The sequence below is a fragment of the Callithrix jacchus genome, chromosome 22 (assembly GCF_049354715.1).
Source record: "Callithrix jacchus isolate 240 chromosome 22, calJac240_pri, whole genome shotgun sequence".
Lineage (NCBI taxonomy): Eukaryota > Metazoa > Chordata > Mammalia > Primates > Cebidae > Callithrix > Callithrix jacchus.
In genome coordinates, this window is record NC_133523.1 from 43,159,439 (window position 1) to 43,180,145 (window position 20,707).

A 20,707-nucleotide genomic window follows, 5' to 3' on the forward strand; every position below is an offset into this window, starting at 1 on the left:
ATGTGTCTCCACTGGGCCTGAAGCAGGAGTGCCACCAGCCTAGCCAGTGACATCCTGCTCCCAAGCTGCTGCCATTCCATACCCACCACTCCCCACCTGCCCCAGACCCCCTCACTTCATGCTCTGTCCCAGGCACTGTGGCTGTGGCCCAGGTGCTGGCCTACCTGGAGGCTGTGACAGGCCAGGGTCCCCAGGATGCACGCCTCCAAACATTGGCCAACAGCCTGGACCCCAATGGAGAGGGCCCTAAGGCCACCGTGGACTTGGACACTTTCCTGGTTGTGATGCGTGACTGGATTGCTGCCTGTCAACTGCATGGGTGAGTCCCCACACCTTCATCCTCCTCTGGGAAGTCCTTCCTAAGATCTAACCTCATACCCACTTACTGCAGCTAGCATTCTTTAGGCCCAAGGACCTACTGTGTTTGAAATGAGACTGTGGAGAGAAAAATGAAGAGATGGGATTCAGAGAGGGTAGATAGAGAGTCAGTCTGAGGACAAAATAATTTGGATGAGGAGGCAGAGGGGGCCTGGGAGTCAAAACAGGGTTGGAGAAGGGAGGAGCTTGGGGGCTGACAGAGAAGTCCCTCCCCATCCCTTCACCAAACCCAGCCCTTGCCCCTCCTGCTTTTCCATCTGGCTGCAGGCACTGGCCATCTGGCCCCATCATCCTCCCCTGTGGTGCCAGCTCTTACCTGACCTGGTCCCCTCCTCCCACCTGCAATCCCCCTGCCTGTGGCTGGTGAGGATTGAGGGGTGGCTACAGGGGGGCTGTAAGCCTCATCCCTTTGATACAGGGGATTAGAGCTGGAAGAGGAGACCGCCTTCGAGGGAGCCCTGACCTCCCAGCAACTGCCATCTGGTGAGATTTCTATATATAGAAATGAAGCAGGCAGGCCCTGGGTCAGACAGTGTGGGGACTTACCACCCAGGGCAGAGCAAGGGATAGGGTGGGAACCAGGGACCTAGTTGGGTAAGTGTGGCTTTCTAGGTCCTCCATCCCTTCCTTCCCTGAGCTTTTAGGGTGTTTTTTCTTCAGAGGGTAGTTTCCAATTCCTCCTCACACCAGCCCTATTAGAGAGGCCTACAAAGCCCTGCCTACCTCTGCTCCATCATCATTAACCTCTCCTCCTCCTCACTCTAGTCCAGGCACTCAGGCACATTGGCTCTGCTGCCCTACCTTGAATGTGCCTCACTTCTGCCCAGCACAGGCCCCTGCTCAGGCTATTCCCCTCCACTCCTCAATCCCCACCCCCTGCCCGACTTTTCACACCATCCTTCATCCATCATACCTCTGGCAAAGGGGAAGCCCTGGGATGCCCCTGGCTAGAGTTCCTTGCTCCATGCTCACTCATGGACTAGCAGGTCTTTCCGCTGGATCACCTACCTGCAAAGGAAATCTGATTATTTAGTTATCCACTGGCCCCTGGGTTTATTTGGTTGGTTTGCTCACCATTATATCCCCAGGACCTCACACTTAGAGGCAGTGCTCCATAAAAAAGTGGTCATGATTACAGGCTCACGCAGGGAGCCTTGGCCTCCCAAAATGCTGGGATTACGCCAGCATTTTGGGAGGCCAAGGTGGGAGGAACATTTGAGCCCAGTAGTTTGAGACCAGCCTGGGCAACATAGTGAGACCCCATCTCTACTAAAAATTAAAAATTAGCCGAGTGCAGTGGCACACACCTGTAGTCCCAGCCAGGATGCTGAGGCAGAAGGATCACTTGAGTTTGGGAGGTCAGAGCTGCAGTGAGCCGTGATTGCACCACTGCACTCTAGCCTGGGCAATAGAGCAGGACCCTGTCTTTAAAAAGGCAGAGGAGCAGGCACAGTGGCTCATGCCTGTAATCCCAGCACTTTGGGAGTCCAAGACAGGTGGATCACCTGAGGTTGGGAGTTTGAGACCAGCCTGCCCAACATGGAGAAACCCCTGTCTCTACTAAAAATACAAAATTAGCCAGGCATGGTGGCACATGCCTGTAATCCCAGCTACCCAGGAGGCCGAGGCAGGAGAATCGCTTGAACCCGGGAGGTGGAGGCTGCGGTGAGCCAAGATCATGCCATTGCACTCCAGCATGGGCAACAAGAGCAAAACTCCAACTCAAAAAAGAAAAGGTGGTCATGTTCCATTTCTCCAGCCATACATACAAAAAAGAAAGTGGGGATGGAAGTTCTCTTCAACCTCCTTCATCAGACTTGGCCCAGGGAGGGCTGTGAGCAGAGGAGGGACTAGAGGCCGGGAGGCCAGAGAAGAGGCTGTGGTGAGGGTCCAGGAGGAGAAGGCAAGGGCTAGGGTGTGGAGACAGAGAGGAGGGGTGGAGCAGAGAGAGTCAGGGGCAGGAGGGAGAGGTCTGGATCCTGCTAGACTATGGGGGTGACAGGGAGTGAGGGAGCCAGGTCAGCCCAGTGGCTGGGTAGCCAGTGGGGGATCTGGGAAGGGGAAGTGCTGCCTAATGTTGGGTGTAAAGAATGTGGGGGGCTGGGGTTATCTGGAAGATCCAGCCTGAGCTCAAGGTAGAAGACAAGCCAGAGGGCTTTACAGTGGGTCTAATTGCAGCCTGAGAGCCTGTGGGGTCCTCCAGAGCACAGGTGAGGGTGGAGTCAGATGGAGACCAAGCTCATAGACCTGGGGCACCTTACATTTAAGGGCACTTCAGGTACCAATACCCTCTTGTCTGTCTTCCTCCAGGATGCCCAGAAGCTGAGGAGCCAGCCAACTTGGAGAGCTTCGGAGGCGAAGACCCCAGACCCGAGCCGTACCTATCCTCACATCTCTCCCTGACCCTCCTGCCCCAGCCCTGTGTCCTCCAGCCTGCCAGGCCTGGGTAGGGCTTGGGATCCTTCAGGGACAGGAGTGAGGGACAGGGGCTTTGCCAACAGTTCAGGGAGAGCAGAGGAGTCTCTCTCCTGTTTCTCTTTCCCCAAAGGAGCCACATCTCCCTACCACCTCAATCTTAACCTGGGGAAATAAGGCAGCAGCTGTGGCCCGTGACCCCAGCCCCTTCCCTGCCCCTAGGCCAGCCACAGCTGACCTGCTGAGCAGCCTGGAGGACCTGGAGCTCAGCAACCGACGTCTGGCTGGGGAGAATGCCAAACTCCAGCGGAGCGTGGAGACAGCCGAGGAGGGGTCAGCACACCTTGGGGAGGAGATCTTGGCCCTGCGCAAGAAGCTTCGCAGGTGGGCTGCACTCCACACCCACCCTCCCCAGCACCCCTGCCTCCATCCTCCTTGCATCGCCCAGCCTCTCTCCTATGCTTGCTGTAGGCATCCTGCTCTGTCTTTGACTCAGTATCTGTCCTTTCTTTTCCCTTTTCTGTATTTTATCTTTTGTGTCACTCTGGTTCTTATCTCTCACCCTCTGTTTTGGTCTTTTTATCTTCTCCTAGAAGGTTTAGACTTTTTTCTCTCTCCATTTTTTTTTTTTTTTAATGGAGTCTTGCTTTGTCACGCAGGCTGGAGTGCAGTATGGTGACCTCAGCTCATTGCAACCTCTGCCTCCCAGATTCAAGTGACTCTCCTGCCTCGGCCTCCCAAGTAGCTGGGACTATAGGCACCCACCACCACACCCTGCTAATTTTTGTGTTTTTAGTAGAAACAGGGTTTCACCATGTTGGCCAGGCTGGTCTCGAACTCCTGACCTCAAGTGATCCACACGCCTCAGCCTCCCAATGTGCTGGGATTACAGGCATGAGCCACCATGCCTGGCCTTTTTTTTTTTTTTTTTTCTTTTTTTTTGAGACAGGGTCTTACTCTGACACCCAAGCCACAGTGCAGTGGGCATGATCACAGCTCACTGCAACCTCCACTGCAGTCTACTCCTCTGGGCTCAAGTGATCCTGCCACTTCAGCCGCCCAAGTAGCTGGGACCACAGGTGTACCACCATGCCTGGCTAATTTTGTTTTATTTTTTGTAGAAATGAGGTTTCACTGTGTGAAACCTGGTCTCAAACTCCTGGGCTCAAGCCATCCTCCCACTTCATCCTCCCAAAGTGCTGGAAGTACAGGCCTAAGCCACTGCACCCAGCCTAGACTTCTCTCTTTGTTCTTCTCCCCTCTCTGATTCTCCTAATCATTTGCCCTTTCATCTCTCTGTGCTTTGTCATTCTTTATGTTTTTCGTGGTTTCCCTGTTTTAGTCTCTTACTCTCTAGGTCTCTTTCCCACCTCTCAGTCTTTTGGGTTAAAACTGGGTCTCTGTGCCCACACTAGGTCTCTTCTTTTCTGGGTCTCTCTTCCCACCTGCCACTTGGGATCTCTCTGTTGCCACTGTCTCTCAGAATGGATCTGTCTCTGTGCTTCTCTGCCTTCCTCTCATGTGGCTTATCGCCTCCACTCCCATTCAGCACCCAGCAGGCCTTGCAGTTTGCCAAGGCTGTGGATGAGGAGCTGGAGGACCTGAAGACTCTGACCAAGAGCCTGGAGGAGCAGAATCGCAGCCTTCTTGCCCAAACCCGGCAGGCGGTGGGTCTGGCCCAAGGGAAGGAAGGTGCCCTCTCTCTTCCTTGTTTCCTGGAGTCAGAGCAGCCAAGTGTGACTATGGAGTAGGAAGGGGCAGAGGTCACCCAGCATTCTCCCTCTCTCCAGGCCCTGTTCGCCCTAGACTTTAACCCATCTGCCATCCTTCTCATGACAAAGGGCTCCCCAGACCCATTCCCCCAACCCTGTCCTTCAATGACCCAGGCCCTGGTTGTGTTCTCAGGGGTGGGAAAAGGACAACATGGGGGCAAGGAGGCTGGAAATGAAGCATTTGTCCTCTCTCTGGGGTTGGTTAGGAAAAAGAGCAGCAGCATCTGATGGCTGAGATGGAGACTCTACAGGAGGAGGTGAGCTGAGGCCAAGCACCCACCCCCACCCCACCCCAGTCCTTAGGATCTTCTTGACACTACTCCCTTCTGCCCCCAACACCCCAGCAGCCTGCCACCAAACACCCTTCAGCCTGCTTGGGGAGACCTCAGAATTTTAGTAGTGTAGGAATGTCCCTGAGGTCACAACACACCATGGAACTGCCATGGTTGACAAGAGTATGGGACATGGGTTCAGGCTGAGGCCACCTACATAAACATGGACCAGTCCCTCCCTTCCCTGTGCCTCAGTTGCCTCATCTATAAAGATGAACAAAACAGTAGCATCTGCCTCACTGGGTTGTGTGAGGATTCAACCAGAGGATACTTGTAAAGTACAAGGTAGGACACAGGATGTGCTTACTAAAAGTTAGCTAGCATTGTTTATATGTCAGTATGTTTTTAGTGAATGAAACAGCCAGGCACACTGGCTCATGCCAGCACTTTGGAATACCAGTACTAGGTTGGTGGACCCATTTAGCCTAGGAGTTTGAGACCATCCCGAGCAACATGGAAAAACTTTATCTCTACAAAAAATACAAAAATAAGCCAGGCATGGTAGTGGCACCTGTACTCCATCTACTCAGGAGGCTGAGGTGGAAAGACTGCATGAGCCCAGGAGACAGAGGTTGCAGTCAGCCAAGGCTGCATTGTGGCATTCCAACCTGGGTAACAGAGCAAGAGCCTCTCAAAAACAAAAAACTAGGATTTGAAGTCAATGTTGAGTTCAGATCCCATCTCTGCCACTTACACACCAGGCAGCCTTTACGCATGTGACTTCTCCTTTCCAAGCCTTTACTTTTACTTTCTTTCTTTTTTTTTTGAGGAGTTTCTCTCTTGTTACCCAGGCTGGAGTGCCATCGAGCAGTCTCAGCTCACTGCAACTTCCGCCTCTCGGGAGGCAGCTTTCCTGCCTCAACTTCCCCAGTAGCTGGGATTATAGGCATGTGCCACCACATCCAGCTAATTTTGGTTTTTTTTTTAAGTGGAGACGGGGTTTCTCTGTGTTTCTCAGACTGGTCTTGAACTCCTGACCTCAAGTGATCCGCCTGCCTCTGCCTCCCAAAATACTGGGATTACAGGCGTGAGCCACTGCACCCGGCCCTACTTTTACTAAGAACTGGGAAGACGGGTGTCTGTTCAGTAGCCTTGTTTGGGGAATTGACAGCATTCCACTAAGGCACTAGCAAACAATGAAGAAACCCAGTTCAGCTTCACATTTAATTCAAGCCCCATTCCATCTGAGACAGAAAAACATCATCTTAGTTCATTTTGGGCCCACTTAGTTTTTTTTAGATTGAAACAAACTCATCAATTGATGATGAAACCTGTCACCACCCCCCACCTCAAGGTGGCATCTAAGTTGCAGGAGACTGTCGCAGGAGCCTAGTGCTCTAGGAGGCCACTGGTCCTCACTCAGTGTTTGTCCTCTCTGCTGTTCATGAGACTGATGGTTTTTGTCCAAGCCCTTGTCACCGCTGTATGCTGGCATCCACTGTGAGGCCCTCATTGCCTTTGAATCTCTGGACATACCATCCTCTTCAGCTTCTGGAGGTGATCCCTTATCTGGGCTAGAATTCTCACTCCACCACTTCCACACCCTTTCAGGGCAATGGAGGTGGTTTAGCTGCTTTTCTGTGAAAGGGAACAGGCTGGGGTCACTGCCCAAAGCCCCTGCCTCATTTCTCCAGGTCAGGGTGGGTGCTCATGGTGGGGAGATGTGGCTCCTCTGGGGAACGAGAAGCAGGAGAGAGACTACTCTGCTCTCCCTGAGCTGTTAGGAAAGTCCCTGTCCCTCACTCATTTTCCTGACGGGTCCCAAAGCCCACCCAGGCCTTGACAGACCAGAGGGCACAAGGCTGGTGTGGCAGAGATCTGGAGAGGACCCACCAGTGAGGACTCTGCTTTCACAAGAAAATAGCATCTCTATTATTCTCACACTGTGATGATTCTAAGAGTGCACTGGGAAAGACATGCAGAGCCTCCCAGATTCCAAGATTTCCCAGTGCTCTGTGGTTTTCCATCCATTCCCTCTACCCCTCACAGCTAACCCTGGGTTGGGGAAAACTCCGGGCTCATTTTCAGCCTGTTCTCTTCTCTGACTGTCCTACATTCCTCCCCCAGCTGTAAGAATCTCTGCCTACTCCAGGCAGATCATGTATTCCACCCCAAAATCTTTGTCCTACATGTGTAGTGTGTTTTTTTACACTGAAATCCAAAGTTTTTCTGCTATTTTCTGGCTCTTCCATGAAAGATCACCCCCTTGGGGCAATGGGAATCTCACAGCAGGATGGTTGGCACTGTGAGGCATGGAGCGCAGACAGGATGCGGCAGCTTCTTTCAGATCATCTCTTTTTTTTTCTTTTTCGTTATTTTATTTTTTTATTTTTTCAGAACATCTCTTTTTAAGAATGAAAAACTTGTGGCTGGGCATGGTGGCTCACAACTGTAATCCCAACACTTTGATAAGCAAGATTGCCTAGGCTAGGAGTCTGAGACCAACCTAGGCAACATACCGAGAGCCCATCTCTACAAAATTAAAAGAAAAAAAAAAGTAAAAGAATGAAAGACCAGACGCCTATAATCCCAGTACTTTGGGAGGCTGAGATGGGTGGATCTTTTGAGGTCAGGAGTTCAAGACTAGCTTGGCCAAAATGGTGAAATCCCACCTTTACTAAAAATATTAGCTGGGCACTGTGGTAAGCGTCTGTACTCCCAGCTACTCAGGAGGCTGAGGCAGGAGAATTCCTTGAACCTGGGAGGTGAAGGTTGCAGTGAGTTGAGATTGCGCCACTGCACTCTAGCCTGGGCGACAGATCAAGACTGTCAAAAAAAAAAAAAAAAGATAAAAAACCTTCCCTGAAGCCCCTTGGCAGAACTTCCTGCCTTATAGTTCATTGGCATTCAACCATTATAACCAGACTACGTGGGTAATATGGCCACTGATGGGTCCAGAACACTTTCAGCTCCAGGGAAGAGAACACCAAAGAAATGATGGCTTCATTCTGCAGGACACTCGTTTCCTTAACCAGATGTTTAGAAGCAGGTGGTTTCTGGGAAGAAGGTGGTCTTTGGGTGGTTTGGTGGCTCCCTGGCTGCCTGTGGCCTCGTGATTGCAGATGACTGCAATAGCTCCCAATCTCACATTCTCACTCAAAAGTAGGAAAACAGCACAGAGGGGAGCTGGGAAATGCCCTCATGGCTCTCTCTTCATCAGAAGCCTCTCACCCCACCCCCAGCAGCTCTCGTACATCTCACTGGCCAGAACTGGATCACATAACTCCCCCGGCTGCAAGGGAGGCCCGGGGAGTATCTGACCTTTTTCAGCCTCTAGAATGGGAGGTGAACAAGTGAGAAGAGGGGAGAATGGCTGCTGGGTTAGCTAACTAGCTCAGCTTCCTGTTTGTGCCAAGATTTCCACCTTGACTCACTCCCAGGGCTGAGGCTGGGGCCCATCTGCCCTCAGACATAGAGAGTAGATCCCTGGACAAAAGCAGAAGGAATAAGCAGAGTAAATAGCAACCAGCAGTCTCATCTCTGCCTCCTCCCCACCAGGAAGGCCTGCTGCCAGGTTGAGTGCCTTGAGCAGCACCTGGGACACCCTCAGCACCCGATAAACTGGAGCTATTCTTGGTTCCCTCCCCTCTGCCTTTCCCCTCCACACTGCCTACAGAGCATCTATAGATTGAGTTCTCAAGTTACAGTAGAATAATGCTGGAGTAACAAGACACTCAGACACTGACAATCCAGGCAGCCTTCCTATCGAGAACCTACAGAGCTGGCTCAGGTTACTGCAGAAGGAGGCAGGAGCAGCTGAGTAACCAGGTTCCCTGCCGAGTGGCCCAGGATCTGGCCTGCAAATCCCTACCAGGTGGACAGATGTTGACACAGCACTCCTTTCCCGTCCTTCCTCTGCCCTTCACCTGGCAGCCCAGGCCCGCTGAGACTGAGAGGGAGATCAGCTGATGAAGGACTTGGAGCTGGCTGGAAAGAGGAAGAGGCTGGCCTTGGTATATCCCCTGGAGTGCCAAGAGGAGGGATGTAGTGAAAGGGACTGCCTCCATGCCCCAAAGTGCATTTCCCCGGTGACCATCTCGCCTTGAAACTGTGCAACTTAACAGGTTTTTCGTACCCCTAAACTTTAGACTGGAATCTGGGCCATTTTATGCACAGGTCCCATTTCATGGCTGGCAAGGGCTGCCCTCTCCAGCCCATTGTTTTCCCAGCTAACAGTCCTCAGCCTTGAAGACTCAGCATCACCTCCTCAGGAAGTCTGTTTGTTAGTGCTCCCATGGTGCCCAGGCCCAAGGCCTCATCAGAGCCCGCCTCGTGCATTGTCACCCACTTCTGCATCCATTTCCACCTCTAGTCTGTGAGCTCCATGTGGCCAAGAAAGAAGCTAGTTCCCTTTGTGTCCCCATTCTCACCCAGGGCTGTGTCTGGCTCAGGTGAAAGTCTGAGGATTATAAACACTGGATTTGGAATCACACAAATTTAAGTTTGAGTCCATTTACCATGTAACCTCGTCAAGTCTCTTAGCCTCTCCACTCCTCTGTAAAACTGAGATTATACTATTAACAGAACAACCAGACATGGCATTACTCCTGAATGTCACAATTCGGTATGTACAGCATCACCCAATCTTCTTGCCAGAAAACAAGATTCTGGACAAGGCCCTGGATCTGCTGACCAGTTTATAAGAAATAACTGTAGAGGAAAGTGGTGAACATAACCACGCTAAACGAGCAGAGTCAGTCTAACTGGATGCACCAGTCCTACAGGACAAGTGACCTGGTTCCTTTCACAGAATGAGGGCCTGAAGAGTACCAGGGCCAGGTGGAAGGGGGAGAAATTACTGTCAGATTAAAAGAAATGAGATACTTCAACCAAAAGCCATGGTGGACCTTGTTTGGACCCTCAGTTAAAGTGAATGTAAAGAAATCTCTGTGAGACAACTGAAATGGAAAAAGAGCAAAAGCTGGGCACAGTGGCTCACACCTGTAATCCCAGCACTTCGGAAGGCCAAGAAGGGCAGATTACCTGAGGTCAGAAGTTCAAAACCAGCCTGGCCAACGTGCTGAAACCCCATCTTTACTAAAAATTAAAAATCAGCTGAGTGGTGGTGGTGCATGCTTGTAATCCCAGCTACTTGGGAAGCTGAGGTGGGAGAATCGCTTGAACCCAGGAGGCAGAGGTTGCAGTAAGCCGAGATTGCCTCACTGCACTCTAGCCTGGGCGACAAGAGCAAAACTCCATCTCAAAAAAAAAAAAAAAAAAAAAGAAAAAGGAGCACAAACTTTCTAGTATGAGATGATACTAAGGAATTACTGTTAATTTTGTTAAGCATGATAGTGGTGTTGTAGTTTTGCTAAAGAAAATAAGTCTTCAAGTAGGAGATAAACGCTGGAGTAGCTCCAGGTGAACCAATAGGATGCCTGCGACTTGCTTTTTTTAATCCCTTCCCACACCCTGCGATTTGCTTTAATCTACTTAAAACATCTGGAGGAGAAACATCTCATTTTAAACAAAACTGAGAAAATCTGTATTATTACTAAAGCTGGGTGATAGATAATGTGGATAACAGGCTTCTTACATTGTTCTTTTGACTTTAAATGGGGGATAAGAAATGAGTCAACACATGCAAAGTGCTCAGTGTTAGCAGTTATTAACCTATCAAATCCTCACAGCGATCCCATAAAGCAGGTCCTTTTTTAGCTCCTGTTCTTTTTTTCCCTGAGACGGAGTCTCCCTCTGTTGCACAGACTGGAGTGCAGTGGCTCAATCTCGGCTCACTGCAACCTCTGCCTTCCAGGTTCAAGCGATTCTCCTGCCTCAGCCTCCTGAGTAGCTGGGATTACAGGCGTGCCCCACCACGCTCAGCTAATTTTAGTATTTTTGGTAGAGATGGGGGTTTCTCCATGTTAGCTAGGCTGGTCTCGAACTCCTGACCTCATGATCTGCCTGCTTTGGCCTCCCAAAGTGCTGAGATTACAAGCATAAGCCACTGCGCCCAGCCTAGCTCCATTTTTATAGATGGGGGAGCCACCCTCTGAAAATTAAAGCTCAGGTCCCACCAGAATGGTTGGAGGAAGTAAATGGGTTAAAACATAGGAAGTGCTTAGCATAAGGTCTGGTGCATGTCAAGTGTTTAGCAAATGTCTGCTGTTAATTTTAACATCACCATTTGCTGAAGGGAATATGACCAGCCCTTCCTTCTTGTAGAACAGGAAGCTGCTTGCCGAGCGGGATGCAGTGAAGAGGAGAAGTCAGGAGCTGGCCGTGGAGAAGGACACTTTGAAGGTGCCACTCCTTCCTAGTGCCTGACAACTTTCCACCACCCTGGGGCCATTTTTCCCATTTCTCTGGTCTTAGTGACTGCAGTCTGATGAGAGCAGTGTCTTCCATCAAGCTGTCAGGCTCCCAGGACTACCCAGGCATCCCTGAAACCCCTGAAGTCCTGGGATATCTCAGGAGGTTGAAGTCTGCAGGAAAGCAGATTGGGCCAGAGGGAGGGCAGGACCAAGGGGAGTCCTGGGAGGCTGGACAGATGGACAGGCTCCTCTCTTGGCAGCGGCAGCTCTATGAATGTGAACACCTCATTTGCCAACGAGACACCATCCTCTCTGAGGTGAGGGGCCTGGGGAGGGAAAGAGATTTGCCTTCCATGTCCACATGCCACTTCTACACCTGCCCCTGTTCTAAAAAGGGAAGTCCTGCCTGGGTCTGATCACTGAATGTGCAGCCCTGAGAGATTGGAGGGCTTCCCCAGGTCCCAAGTGTGACCCCTCAGGGATTTAGAAGCCCTTCTGCCTGGTGATCTCCCTCAGGCCCTAGCTCTTCCCTCAAGCTCACCCTGTCCCTTAACCCCCAGCGAGCCCCCCACCAACCACCACCAGCCCCAGTGTCTTTGGGGAACTGGCCCAGTCTCCTTTGGCTTTCGGCTTTCCCAGCGCACTCGCCATGTGGAGAGCCTGGCCCAGACCTTGGAAGAATACAGAGTGACAACACAGGTAACCTAGCTGCCCTCCTCACTTCTCTTTTGACAGCTCTGGGACTTGCTGCCTCTCCTCCTCGTGCCTTTCTGTCGGTGGCCACATCTTCTTCCATCCTTACTATGTGACTGTATGGCTTACTGTAAGTCTCCACGTCTGTTTCTGTATCTTTTCACGTTTTCTCTGTTCCTTTCATTCTCAGTGGGTGTCTCCTCACTGCGTCTCCCCTTCTTATCTTTACATGTCTCTGCCAGGCTCCTGTGGGTTCCCGTCTCTGCCTCTGGGTATAGGCTGTCTGTCTCCCTGGGCAACTCTTCTCTGTTTGGCTCTGGTCTTTACAAGTATCTTAGACTCTTGTTTCTCTTGCCTTTCTGTGAGTCTGTTTCCTTCTATGTCTCATTTTTTCATGCATCTCTGCCTCTGGCTTCCTTCTCTCAATTTTCTTGGCTGTGCTTCTGGGTTCCCGTTGCTCTCTGTCTCTCTTTGGCTTCCTAACGTTCCGTCATTGCTTTCTTCCCCTTGTCCCTAGGCAGTAAGTGTCTGGGGAGCCCAAAGCAGGCAGGAAAGTGGAAAGAACCCTGGAAGAGAAGCCCAGGTTGGGTGGGAGGATGGGAAAAATGGAGATCCAGGTGTGCCCCACTTCCTCCTTTGCAGGAACTGAGGCTGGAGATCTCACGCCTGGAGGAGCAGCTGAGTCAGACCCATGAGGGGCCAGATGAGTGAGTGGAACCTCAGGGGGTGGGAAGAGGCAGGAGGGGAGCCTAAGGCAGGGACGCCCTGGCCTTCAGCCCCAAGGTGGGCAGGGAAGGGAGCCCAGCATACACTGACTGATGAGTGGCAAGCAGGCACAGAGGCAGCCTTCCTCCCTTCTGTGTGGCCAGGCTACCTGAAGGGGCCCAGGTGACAACAGTGGGCTGGACCAAGCTGCTGCCCCCATCGCTGGGCTTGGAGATCGAGGCCATTCAGCAGGTGGGCCTAACACCCCTGGAATCTGCTGCAGGCCACCAAGCAGAAACTCCAAACATCTCCCAACTCTGATCCTCACATCAACCCAGCCCTAACCCATTGCTGCCCAAGGCTCCCATGGCAACCTTAGTTTTTCTGACTCTCTCAGATCCCAACCCCAAATGCACTCCCAGCCCCAGGCCTGTGCCAGACCCCAGTCTGATCCAGCTGTGACTCATCTCCCTCTATGACCATCTCACTCCTTAACTTCATCTCTAACCCAGTCCTTTGTCCTGGCACCAAATCCTCCCCTGTCCCTGCTTCTGCCCATTCCCCACCCCAAGCCCCACACCAGCCCTTTCCACCTCTCATCCTATATTCAGCCGCACACCTAAACCCATTTCTGTCTCTGACCTTGTCTTCTACCTTAATGCGGCTCTCCCTGAACTCAGAAACCACTTCCATCCCAGAAACAGGAAGTGGCAACTGCCGATCTCTCCAGCCCTCTGTGTGGAGTGTGGCAATGGGAAGAAGTCATTGATGAAACCAGTAAGGAAGCTGAGTTTCTATCTGAAGCCCCAGCTGGGGGACAGGTGAGCACAGGAAAAGCTCTAAAGTCCAGGAGCTAGAAACAGGCCCGGAACTCCAGGTGCCACCCTGGCCAACCCATTCACTCACACCTTTGCTAGTTCCCCATTTAATGAGAAAATGTTAATTGAGGGCCCACTGCGTGCTAAACACTGAACCACAAGCCAGACCACACACCACCCCTGCCCCAGGGACTGACCCGCCGGCGCTGTAGACAAAGGTGAACAAAGCAAACACACAAATTGCACTGTGGCTTTTGCTGTTGTTTTGTTTTTTAGAAAACACTCTCAGGAATTACGTTATTTAAAATTGTACTACTGTAGTAAAGCCATAAGCAAGTTGTTTATTCCAGTATTTTAAGGATATATTAAGCATTTATGTTTCAAATACAGGCACCTTTAAGAAAAGCCAGCGAGCTCACTATGACATCTTTAACTCAGCAATCACCATTGTGTGTGGTTTTTGTTTGTGTGTGTGTGTGTTTGTTTGTTTGCTTGTTTAAGAGACAGGATCTTGTCTTTTTTTTGTTTTTGTTTTTTTGAGATGGAGTTTCGCTCTTGTTACCCAGGCTGGAGTGCAATGGCGCGATCTCGGCTCACCGCAACCTCCGCCTCCTGGGTTCAGGCAGTTCTCCCGCCTCAGCCTCCCGAGTAGCTGGGATTACAGGCACGCACCACCATGCCCAGCTAATTTTTTGTATTTTTGGTAGAGACGGGGTTTCAGCATGTTGACCAGGATGGTCTCGATCTCTTGCCCTCGTGATCCACCCACCTCAGCCTCCAAAAGTGCTGGGATTACAGGCTTGAGCCACCGCGCCCGGCCAGGATCTTGTCTTATTCTGCTGCCCAGGCTGGAGTGAACTTGACTCACTGCAGCCTCAACCTCCTGGACTCAAGCAGTCCTCCCACCTCAGCCTCCCAAGCAGCTGGGCCCACAGGCACACACCACCATGCCTGGCTAATTTTTTAATTGTATTTGTTTATTTATTTTATTTTGAGACAGAGTCTCACTCTGTGGCCCAGGCTGGAGTGCAGTGTCAACGATCTCCGCTCACTGCAACCTTCACCTCCAAGGTTCAAGCAATTCTCCCTGCCTCAGCCTCCCAAGTAGCTAGGATTACAGACAACTGCCACCACACCCAGCTAATTTTTGTACTTTTAGTAGAGATGGGGTTTTGCCATGTTGGCCAGGCTGGTCTTGAACTCTTGATCTCAGGTGATCCACCCACCTCAGCCTCCCAAAGTGTTGTGATTACAGGTGTGAGCCACCTCCTTGCCCAGCCTTTTAAAAATTTTTTATAAAGATAGGGTCTCACTGTGTTGCCCAGACTGGTCTCAAAATCCTGGGTGCAAACTGTCCTCCCACCTCAGCCTCCCAAAGTGCTGGGATTACGGGCGTGAGCCACTGCGCCTGGCTTTTTTTTTTTTTTTTTTTTTTAATTTATTTTGAGACAAAGTCTCACTCTTTTCTCTGTTGTCCAGGCTGGGGTGCAGTGGCATTATTGCAGCTCACTGCAGCCTCAATCTCCCTGGGCTCAGGTGATCCTTCCACCTCAGCCTCCCAAGCAGCTGGAACCACAGGCACATGCCACCATGCCTAGCTAATTTTTCTCTCCCTATGTTGCCCAGGCTGGTTGAACTCCTGGGCTCAAGTGATCTGCCTACCTCAGCCTCCGGGAGTGCTGGGATAACAGGCATGAGCCACTGCTCTGGGCTCTCTCTTTTTTTTTTCTTTTAAAGAAAATATTGCAAACACCTCCATAAGCAACACCGTATTGTCTTGAGAACTGTACCACTTCAGAGCTCTTTGCCATCCTTAAGGAGAGTCTCATTTCTCTGATCACTTTTTCCCTGGTTTGAGAAAAGCTTCTGCATTTCTCTTTGCCACCAGTGCTTATTTGGTTTCTCATTTAACTCTCCCAGTACCTCTGTAAGGCAGGAATCCTCATCTTGTTACTCACGGGAAACTGAGGCTCAGGGAGAAATCACATGTCCGTAGTCACACAGCTTGTTGGGGACAAAGCCTTATCCCTCAGAAGTGTAAGTTAGATTGGACTTCTGCTTTGAGCTGTCAGATGCCCCAAATGACAGACCTGTCGAGGGGAAGACTGAGCCAGGTGTCAGGGTGCAATCTGAGATGGGCCCAGGGATACAGAGTTGAGTCCCTTGGGGCCGGGTCTGTCAGTGCTCAAGGCCTGATAGGAGAGACCCTGCAAATGGGTTGCCCCAGTGCAGAATGATCATTGTGCTAGAGGTGGGGCATGGGCCTGTGAGAGCCCCAAGAAGGTTTATCTGTGTCATGTCAGAGACTGGGGGAGATACTGAAGGGAAACTAACACTTGAGTTTATTTGAAAGAAAGAAGGAAAGGGAGAGGGATATTAAGTGGTTGGAGGAAAGAGAGGTCTTTGAGGCACTGGCACAGCCTGTGTAGGGCCTTGGCATAAAATCGCGGTACGCTTGGGAGTACAGGGTGGCTGGGGTGACTGGTGAGAGATGAGGCCAGGGCCAGATTATGAAAGGAAATCTCTGACAAGCTAACAGATTGTACTTTTCTCTGTAAAGCCACAGGAAGGCTGGTGTCAGTTCTGGACATAAAAATATCCCCCTGGGACCATGTGAGGGACCTACTGGAGGCAGGGAGGAGGCCAGAGCAATGGTGATGAAGCCTGAGCCAGGCCAGAGCCCTAGGGATGGAGGAAAAGGGACAGACAGACATAATTGGGGTGGAGGGACAGAGCTGGGCACAGATGGGATGTGCGTGCTGGGCAGGGAGGAGAGGAGGAAAGACTTGCAACTTGTAACCTTGTGAGGTGAAATCTTGGGGATGTCTCGGGGCTACCTGGAAGCAGTTGGGTGTACCAGCCTGGAGTGCAAGGATTGCATTTAGAAAACAATGTCTGCCGCTCGTGGTGGCTCACACCTGTAATCCCAGCACTTTGGGAGACTGAGGCAGGTGGATCACCTGAAGTCAGGGGTTGGAGACCAGTCTGACCAACATGGTGAAACTCTGTCTCTACTAAAAATGAAAAAATCAGCTGGGCATGGTGGTGCACACCTATAATCCCAGCTATTCAGGAGGCTGAGCCAGGAGAATCTCCTGACCCTGGGAGACAGAGGTTACAGTGAGCTGAGATCGCACCATTGCACTCCAGCCTGGGCAGCAAAAGTGAATCTGTCTTGAGGAAAAAAAGAAAAGAGGAAAACAATGTCAAGTGGGTCGTTGAGGTCAAGGGCAATGCTCATATTTCTCTGGAGAAAACAAAAGGTTCTTGGGTCCTGAGTGAGAACAGATGGACCCAGCCCAAGTCTGGGATGCTGGGAGGAAAAGGCGGTTGGGCAGGGAAATGCTGAGATCCTTTGGGCCCAAGTAAGTGTACGAGATCTGTGGGACATCCACGAGGTTTAGGTGACCAGGACTCCGGGGTCCTGCAGGACAAGGGGACTTGGTGACATCAAGAACAACCCTTTGGTCTCTGGCTTCTGCTCTTAGGGAGATAATAGGGTCATCCTCATATAGAGGAGCATGAGAGCAGGGCAGGTTGTAGAAGGTGGTGAATTTGTGCACAGGTTGCAGCCCAGAAGTCCTTTTGCTTATGGGGTCTGGGACCAGGGGGAGACTGGGCATTGTTAGGGTTGGGACTTTGAGTGAGAAGAATCAGAGAAGAACTAACCTTTTTGTTTCCACAGAGAAACTTCCAGGGAGAGCCAGCACACCCTGGAGAAGGAAGGAAGGAGCCATCCATGTGGTAAGGAGCTGAGCCGTCCATCTGCCTCAGGATGTTTAGAGTTGGAGGACTAGATGAGCCCTGAGGGGGTCTGCATGCCACCACTCACTCATTCATTTACATCTTCCAGGAGCAGACCCTGGGCAGGTAGGCTAGGAGATGAGACCTGGCCCTGCCCTCAGCGAGTCTTGGGACTAGGAGGAGATCTGGCTCCTGACCCTGCCTCGGGGGCGGGCTCCTAGGGAGGCCCTATGCCTGAATGGAGCCCTGTGGGAGTGGCATTAGTACAGGAGACTCTTAGACAAGAAGACACAATTGTCAGGCAGAAGGGACAGCTCAGTCACACGATCATTCTCTCACTGAACACACCTCTCCCAATGCTCCAGAAAACCTCCTTGGAGAGCTCCCAGTCACCTGGGAGATTTGGAGGGTGAGGAGGGTCTCTGCAATAAGCGTGGATTCAAATCCCAGCTCAGGTACTTCGAAGTGGGGCAGATGTGAGCATTAGGTCGTATGTTGTGAGGCCCCAGCCCTGTGATTGGGATATGATTGTTAGAGGCTGTGTCCAGGCCTGGGACGATGGAGAAAGCACTAGATGTCTGGGCCCACCCTCCTTCAGAACCCTGGCCTTGGGGCCTCTGGTTTCCTGTGGTGCTTCCCTCTCCCCTCCCCTCTTTCAGGCTCCCAGCTGCGGCTCCTAATGAGGCTGCCTGCCAAGGCCTCTAATTGGACTTGTCTGGGAGGAGCTGAGATTGGGCGGGATGGGAGCTCTGGAGCTATGACCTCCCTTTGCGTCACCAGAGAAAGGAGGGGGAAAGGGGCTGAGCAGTGGTGGAACAAGGGGAGGCAGGTACCATGCGAGTTTCCAGAGGGCAGGGGCAGTTTGATCCACAGATTGGAAAGCTGGGAGTGAGGAAGGTGGTGAATGCAATGGCCCCTAAAGGTAGCCAGCAGTGAGGACTTGGACCTTGAGAGGGGTTGGATCCCAAGTAGAAGTTTCTGGGCATCAGATAGTGTTTGTCTGACTGGGGCAGAGCTGGGGGGCCTAAGACCACTAGATCCCTTATTTCGTGGTAGCACAGCTGTGTTCCTGAGGGCATCTTTGAGGGTTTTGGGGCTGAAGCTTGTAGTGGTGGCAACTATAGGGCTGGATCCCTGGACCCCAATGAAGGCAGTGGCTGGTGGTGTGGATGGCAGGGACTCAGACGGCTGTGATCCTAGGAGGGGCCTCCCTAAGAGTCTTCCCCGGAGGCAGGGTCAGGAGCCAGATCTCCTCCTAGACCAGAGACTCGGAGGGCAGAGCCAGGTGTGACTCATCTCCTGGCCTACAGGCCCAGGGTCTACTGGAAGATGTGATTGAATGAATGAATGAGTGGCATGCAGCCCCCTCAGAGCTCTTCCTGTCCTGGAAGAGGGGCTTACACACCCAAGAGGATCTGGGATGGGGAAGAGCTCCAACCGTTGGATTCTGTGCGTGGGAAGGTCCCAATTGGAGTCCCAGTTCTCCAAGAACACCCAGTGAGAGTCATGGAAAAATGGCTCAACCCACTACATAGGAAGGGGGTTTCTACACATGCTCTAGGGTCTCAGAGAGGCCTGAATCTCTGGTATTTTGGAGAGTGAGAGAGCCGGAAGCCTCAGTTCCCAGCTGGGGTATCAGCTGGGGAAGTAGTGGCTGAGAAAGCAAATCTGAGATGAAGAGGCCCCTTATTCTTCTGGCATTCAAAGACCCTTTCAATAATTTGGTGAAAATTCCCCTGAAAAATACATATGCAGAACACCCCTGAGGCCCTTCCATGCTGCCTGGCCTGTGCTAAGACCCCTGCTCCTAGGCTTCCCTCCCAGCCTGTAGCAGGCAAAGGGAACTAGGGAGAAGAGGAGGATGCCAGCAGTGACTTTGTGGTCCTCAGGTTAACCAGAAGAGAGGAAGAGGAGGCTGCGGCGAGCCAGGTCACGGTAGGCAGTCCCCAGAACCCCTCCCCGGTCCCCATCCACTCCAAGCCCGCAGAGGCTCAATTGTTTCAACTCTTTCCCAAGCCCCAGCCTCAGACCCCTCAGGAGCAGAGAGGAAAATCATTTGGCCAAGAGATAACAAGGCCCTTGCTGTAACTAATGAGACAGAGCGATAGTGAGGTGGGGGGTGGCTTGGAGGCTAGTGGGCGGCCAGGCTGCTCCCAGGGGACTCCTCCAGCCACACACAAGGCTGCAGTCGCCATACGGCAGGCCTCATAGACGTGGCTACACCCACGGATTGCATAAATGCACACGCACATTCGCCCACACTCGGAGGAGGTTGGGCTGGCCCTCCCCAGCCAGCCTCAGAATTCCCTGGGGGCACAATGCCCACAGCTCCCCTGCCTGCAGCCACACAGGCTGGCTCCTCTGCTCCTCAGAGTAGCTGTGCCCAGTGGAAGTTAGGATTTTGATTCTCAGGCAAGGAAGGGGAAATAAATTTGGTAAGGAGAGGTGAGGAGCCCTCGGTTCTGAGCTGAGGAATGCAGGAGCTGGGCTGGAGTCTGCCTGTTGTAGGTCAGGCACTGTCAGGGCCCTTGGGGCTCTTCAGGGTCCAAATCAGCCAAGATGGCTGCCTCCAGGATGCTCAGCTCCCAGCAGCCTGGCCCCAAAGTCCACTCCCTTGCCCCAGAGACTGGGGATCCACCTCAGCTTCCTCATCGCTCACATGGGGACAATCTCTTCCTAGCTCCCAGGGTTGGGATGAGGGTTAAGGACCACGTCGTAAAGGGCCTGGGTGCCTGCCTAGCACAACAGGCGTTGGAGGTGAAGATACTGATCATGATTGGTGTTCTGTTTTAATTTATTGATCATCATCCTCATCTTCGTCAGAAAGAAGCAGGGGTGGGAAGGCCAAAGACCTATAAGGGGAGGCCCTTCCAGGGAGACACGAGGGATGAGGCGGTACAGTGGGTTGGGCCTGACCCCTGGAGAAACAGCTGGGACTTTAATCTTTGAATCTTCAGATAAAGTACTAGAATTAATCAGTGAATTCAGCATGGTTGCTGGGTTAAAGGTCAAAATAAAAAATCAGTCATATTTCAGTGTGGCAACAATGAGCAATGAGAAAATTAAATTTATACCATTTATAATAGCATGGGGTTTTTTGTTTGTTTTTTTGAGACAGAACCGTGCTCTGTCGCCAAGCTGGAGTGCAGTGACATCATCTTGGCTCACTGCAACCTCTGCCTCCCTGGTTCAAGTGATTCTCCCACCTCAGCCTCCCAACTAGCTAGGATTACAGGCATGCGCCACCACACCCAGCTAATTTTTGTATTTTCGGTAGAGAAAGGGTTTCACCATGTTGGCCAGGATGGTCTCAATCTCCTGCCCTTGTGATCTGCCCACTTTGGACTCCCAAAGTGTTGGGATTACAGGTGTAAGCCACCATGCCCAGCCTATGATGGGCTGTTTTTAATTAAAGCACCTGCCGATTCTGGCATAGGCAGGAAAACAGGATTCTGCATGAGGTCCAGCACGGGGGTGGGCACCTGTAGAAGATGTGGTCTCTGCCCTTAAAGAGCTTAGATACTTCCAGAATCTGATGGAAAATGGAGGTGATGATATTGAATAGCTCATACAGACATTGAGCACTCACTATGTAC

The 20,707-nt window shown here is 51.7% G+C and overlaps 1 protein-coding gene across 20 annotated transcripts in view; it reads left to right on the forward strand.

The window, feature by feature from the left end:
- Window positions 1–20,707, forward strand: part of KASH5 (KASH domain containing 5) — a 32,714-nt gene that overhangs the window by 7,485 nt on the left and 4,522 nt on the right. For 10 of the 20 annotated variants that reach the window (XM_078359398.1, XM_078359401.1, XM_078359404.1 and 7 more), the window contains 14 exons: window positions 133–319; window positions 797–861; window positions 2,689–2,824; window positions 3,016–3,177; window positions 4,343–4,460; window positions 4,772–4,822; window positions 11,063–11,140; window positions 11,412–11,468; window positions 11,791–11,850; window positions 12,487–12,551; window positions 12,714–12,801; window positions 13,248–13,370; window positions 17,053–17,111; window positions 19,001–19,046. In XM_078359398.1, the coding sequence (XP_078215524.1) occupies window positions 133–319; window positions 797–861; window positions 2,689–2,824; window positions 3,016–3,177; window positions 4,343–4,460; window positions 4,772–4,822; window positions 11,063–11,140; window positions 11,412–11,468; window positions 11,791–11,850; window positions 12,487–12,551; window positions 12,714–12,801; window positions 13,248–13,370; window positions 17,053–17,111; window positions 19,001–19,046 (1,295 nt within the window). The remainder of the gene's footprint in view (window positions 1–132; window positions 320–796; window positions 862–2,688; window positions 2,825–3,015; window positions 3,178–4,342; window positions 4,461–4,771; window positions 4,823–11,062; window positions 11,141–11,411; window positions 11,469–11,790; window positions 11,851–12,486; window positions 12,552–12,713; window positions 12,802–13,247; window positions 13,371–17,052; window positions 17,112–19,000; window positions 19,047–20,707) is intronic. The other 10 variants (XM_078359395.1, XM_035284932.3, XM_078359402.1 and 7 more) reach the window with 5 other exon arrangements.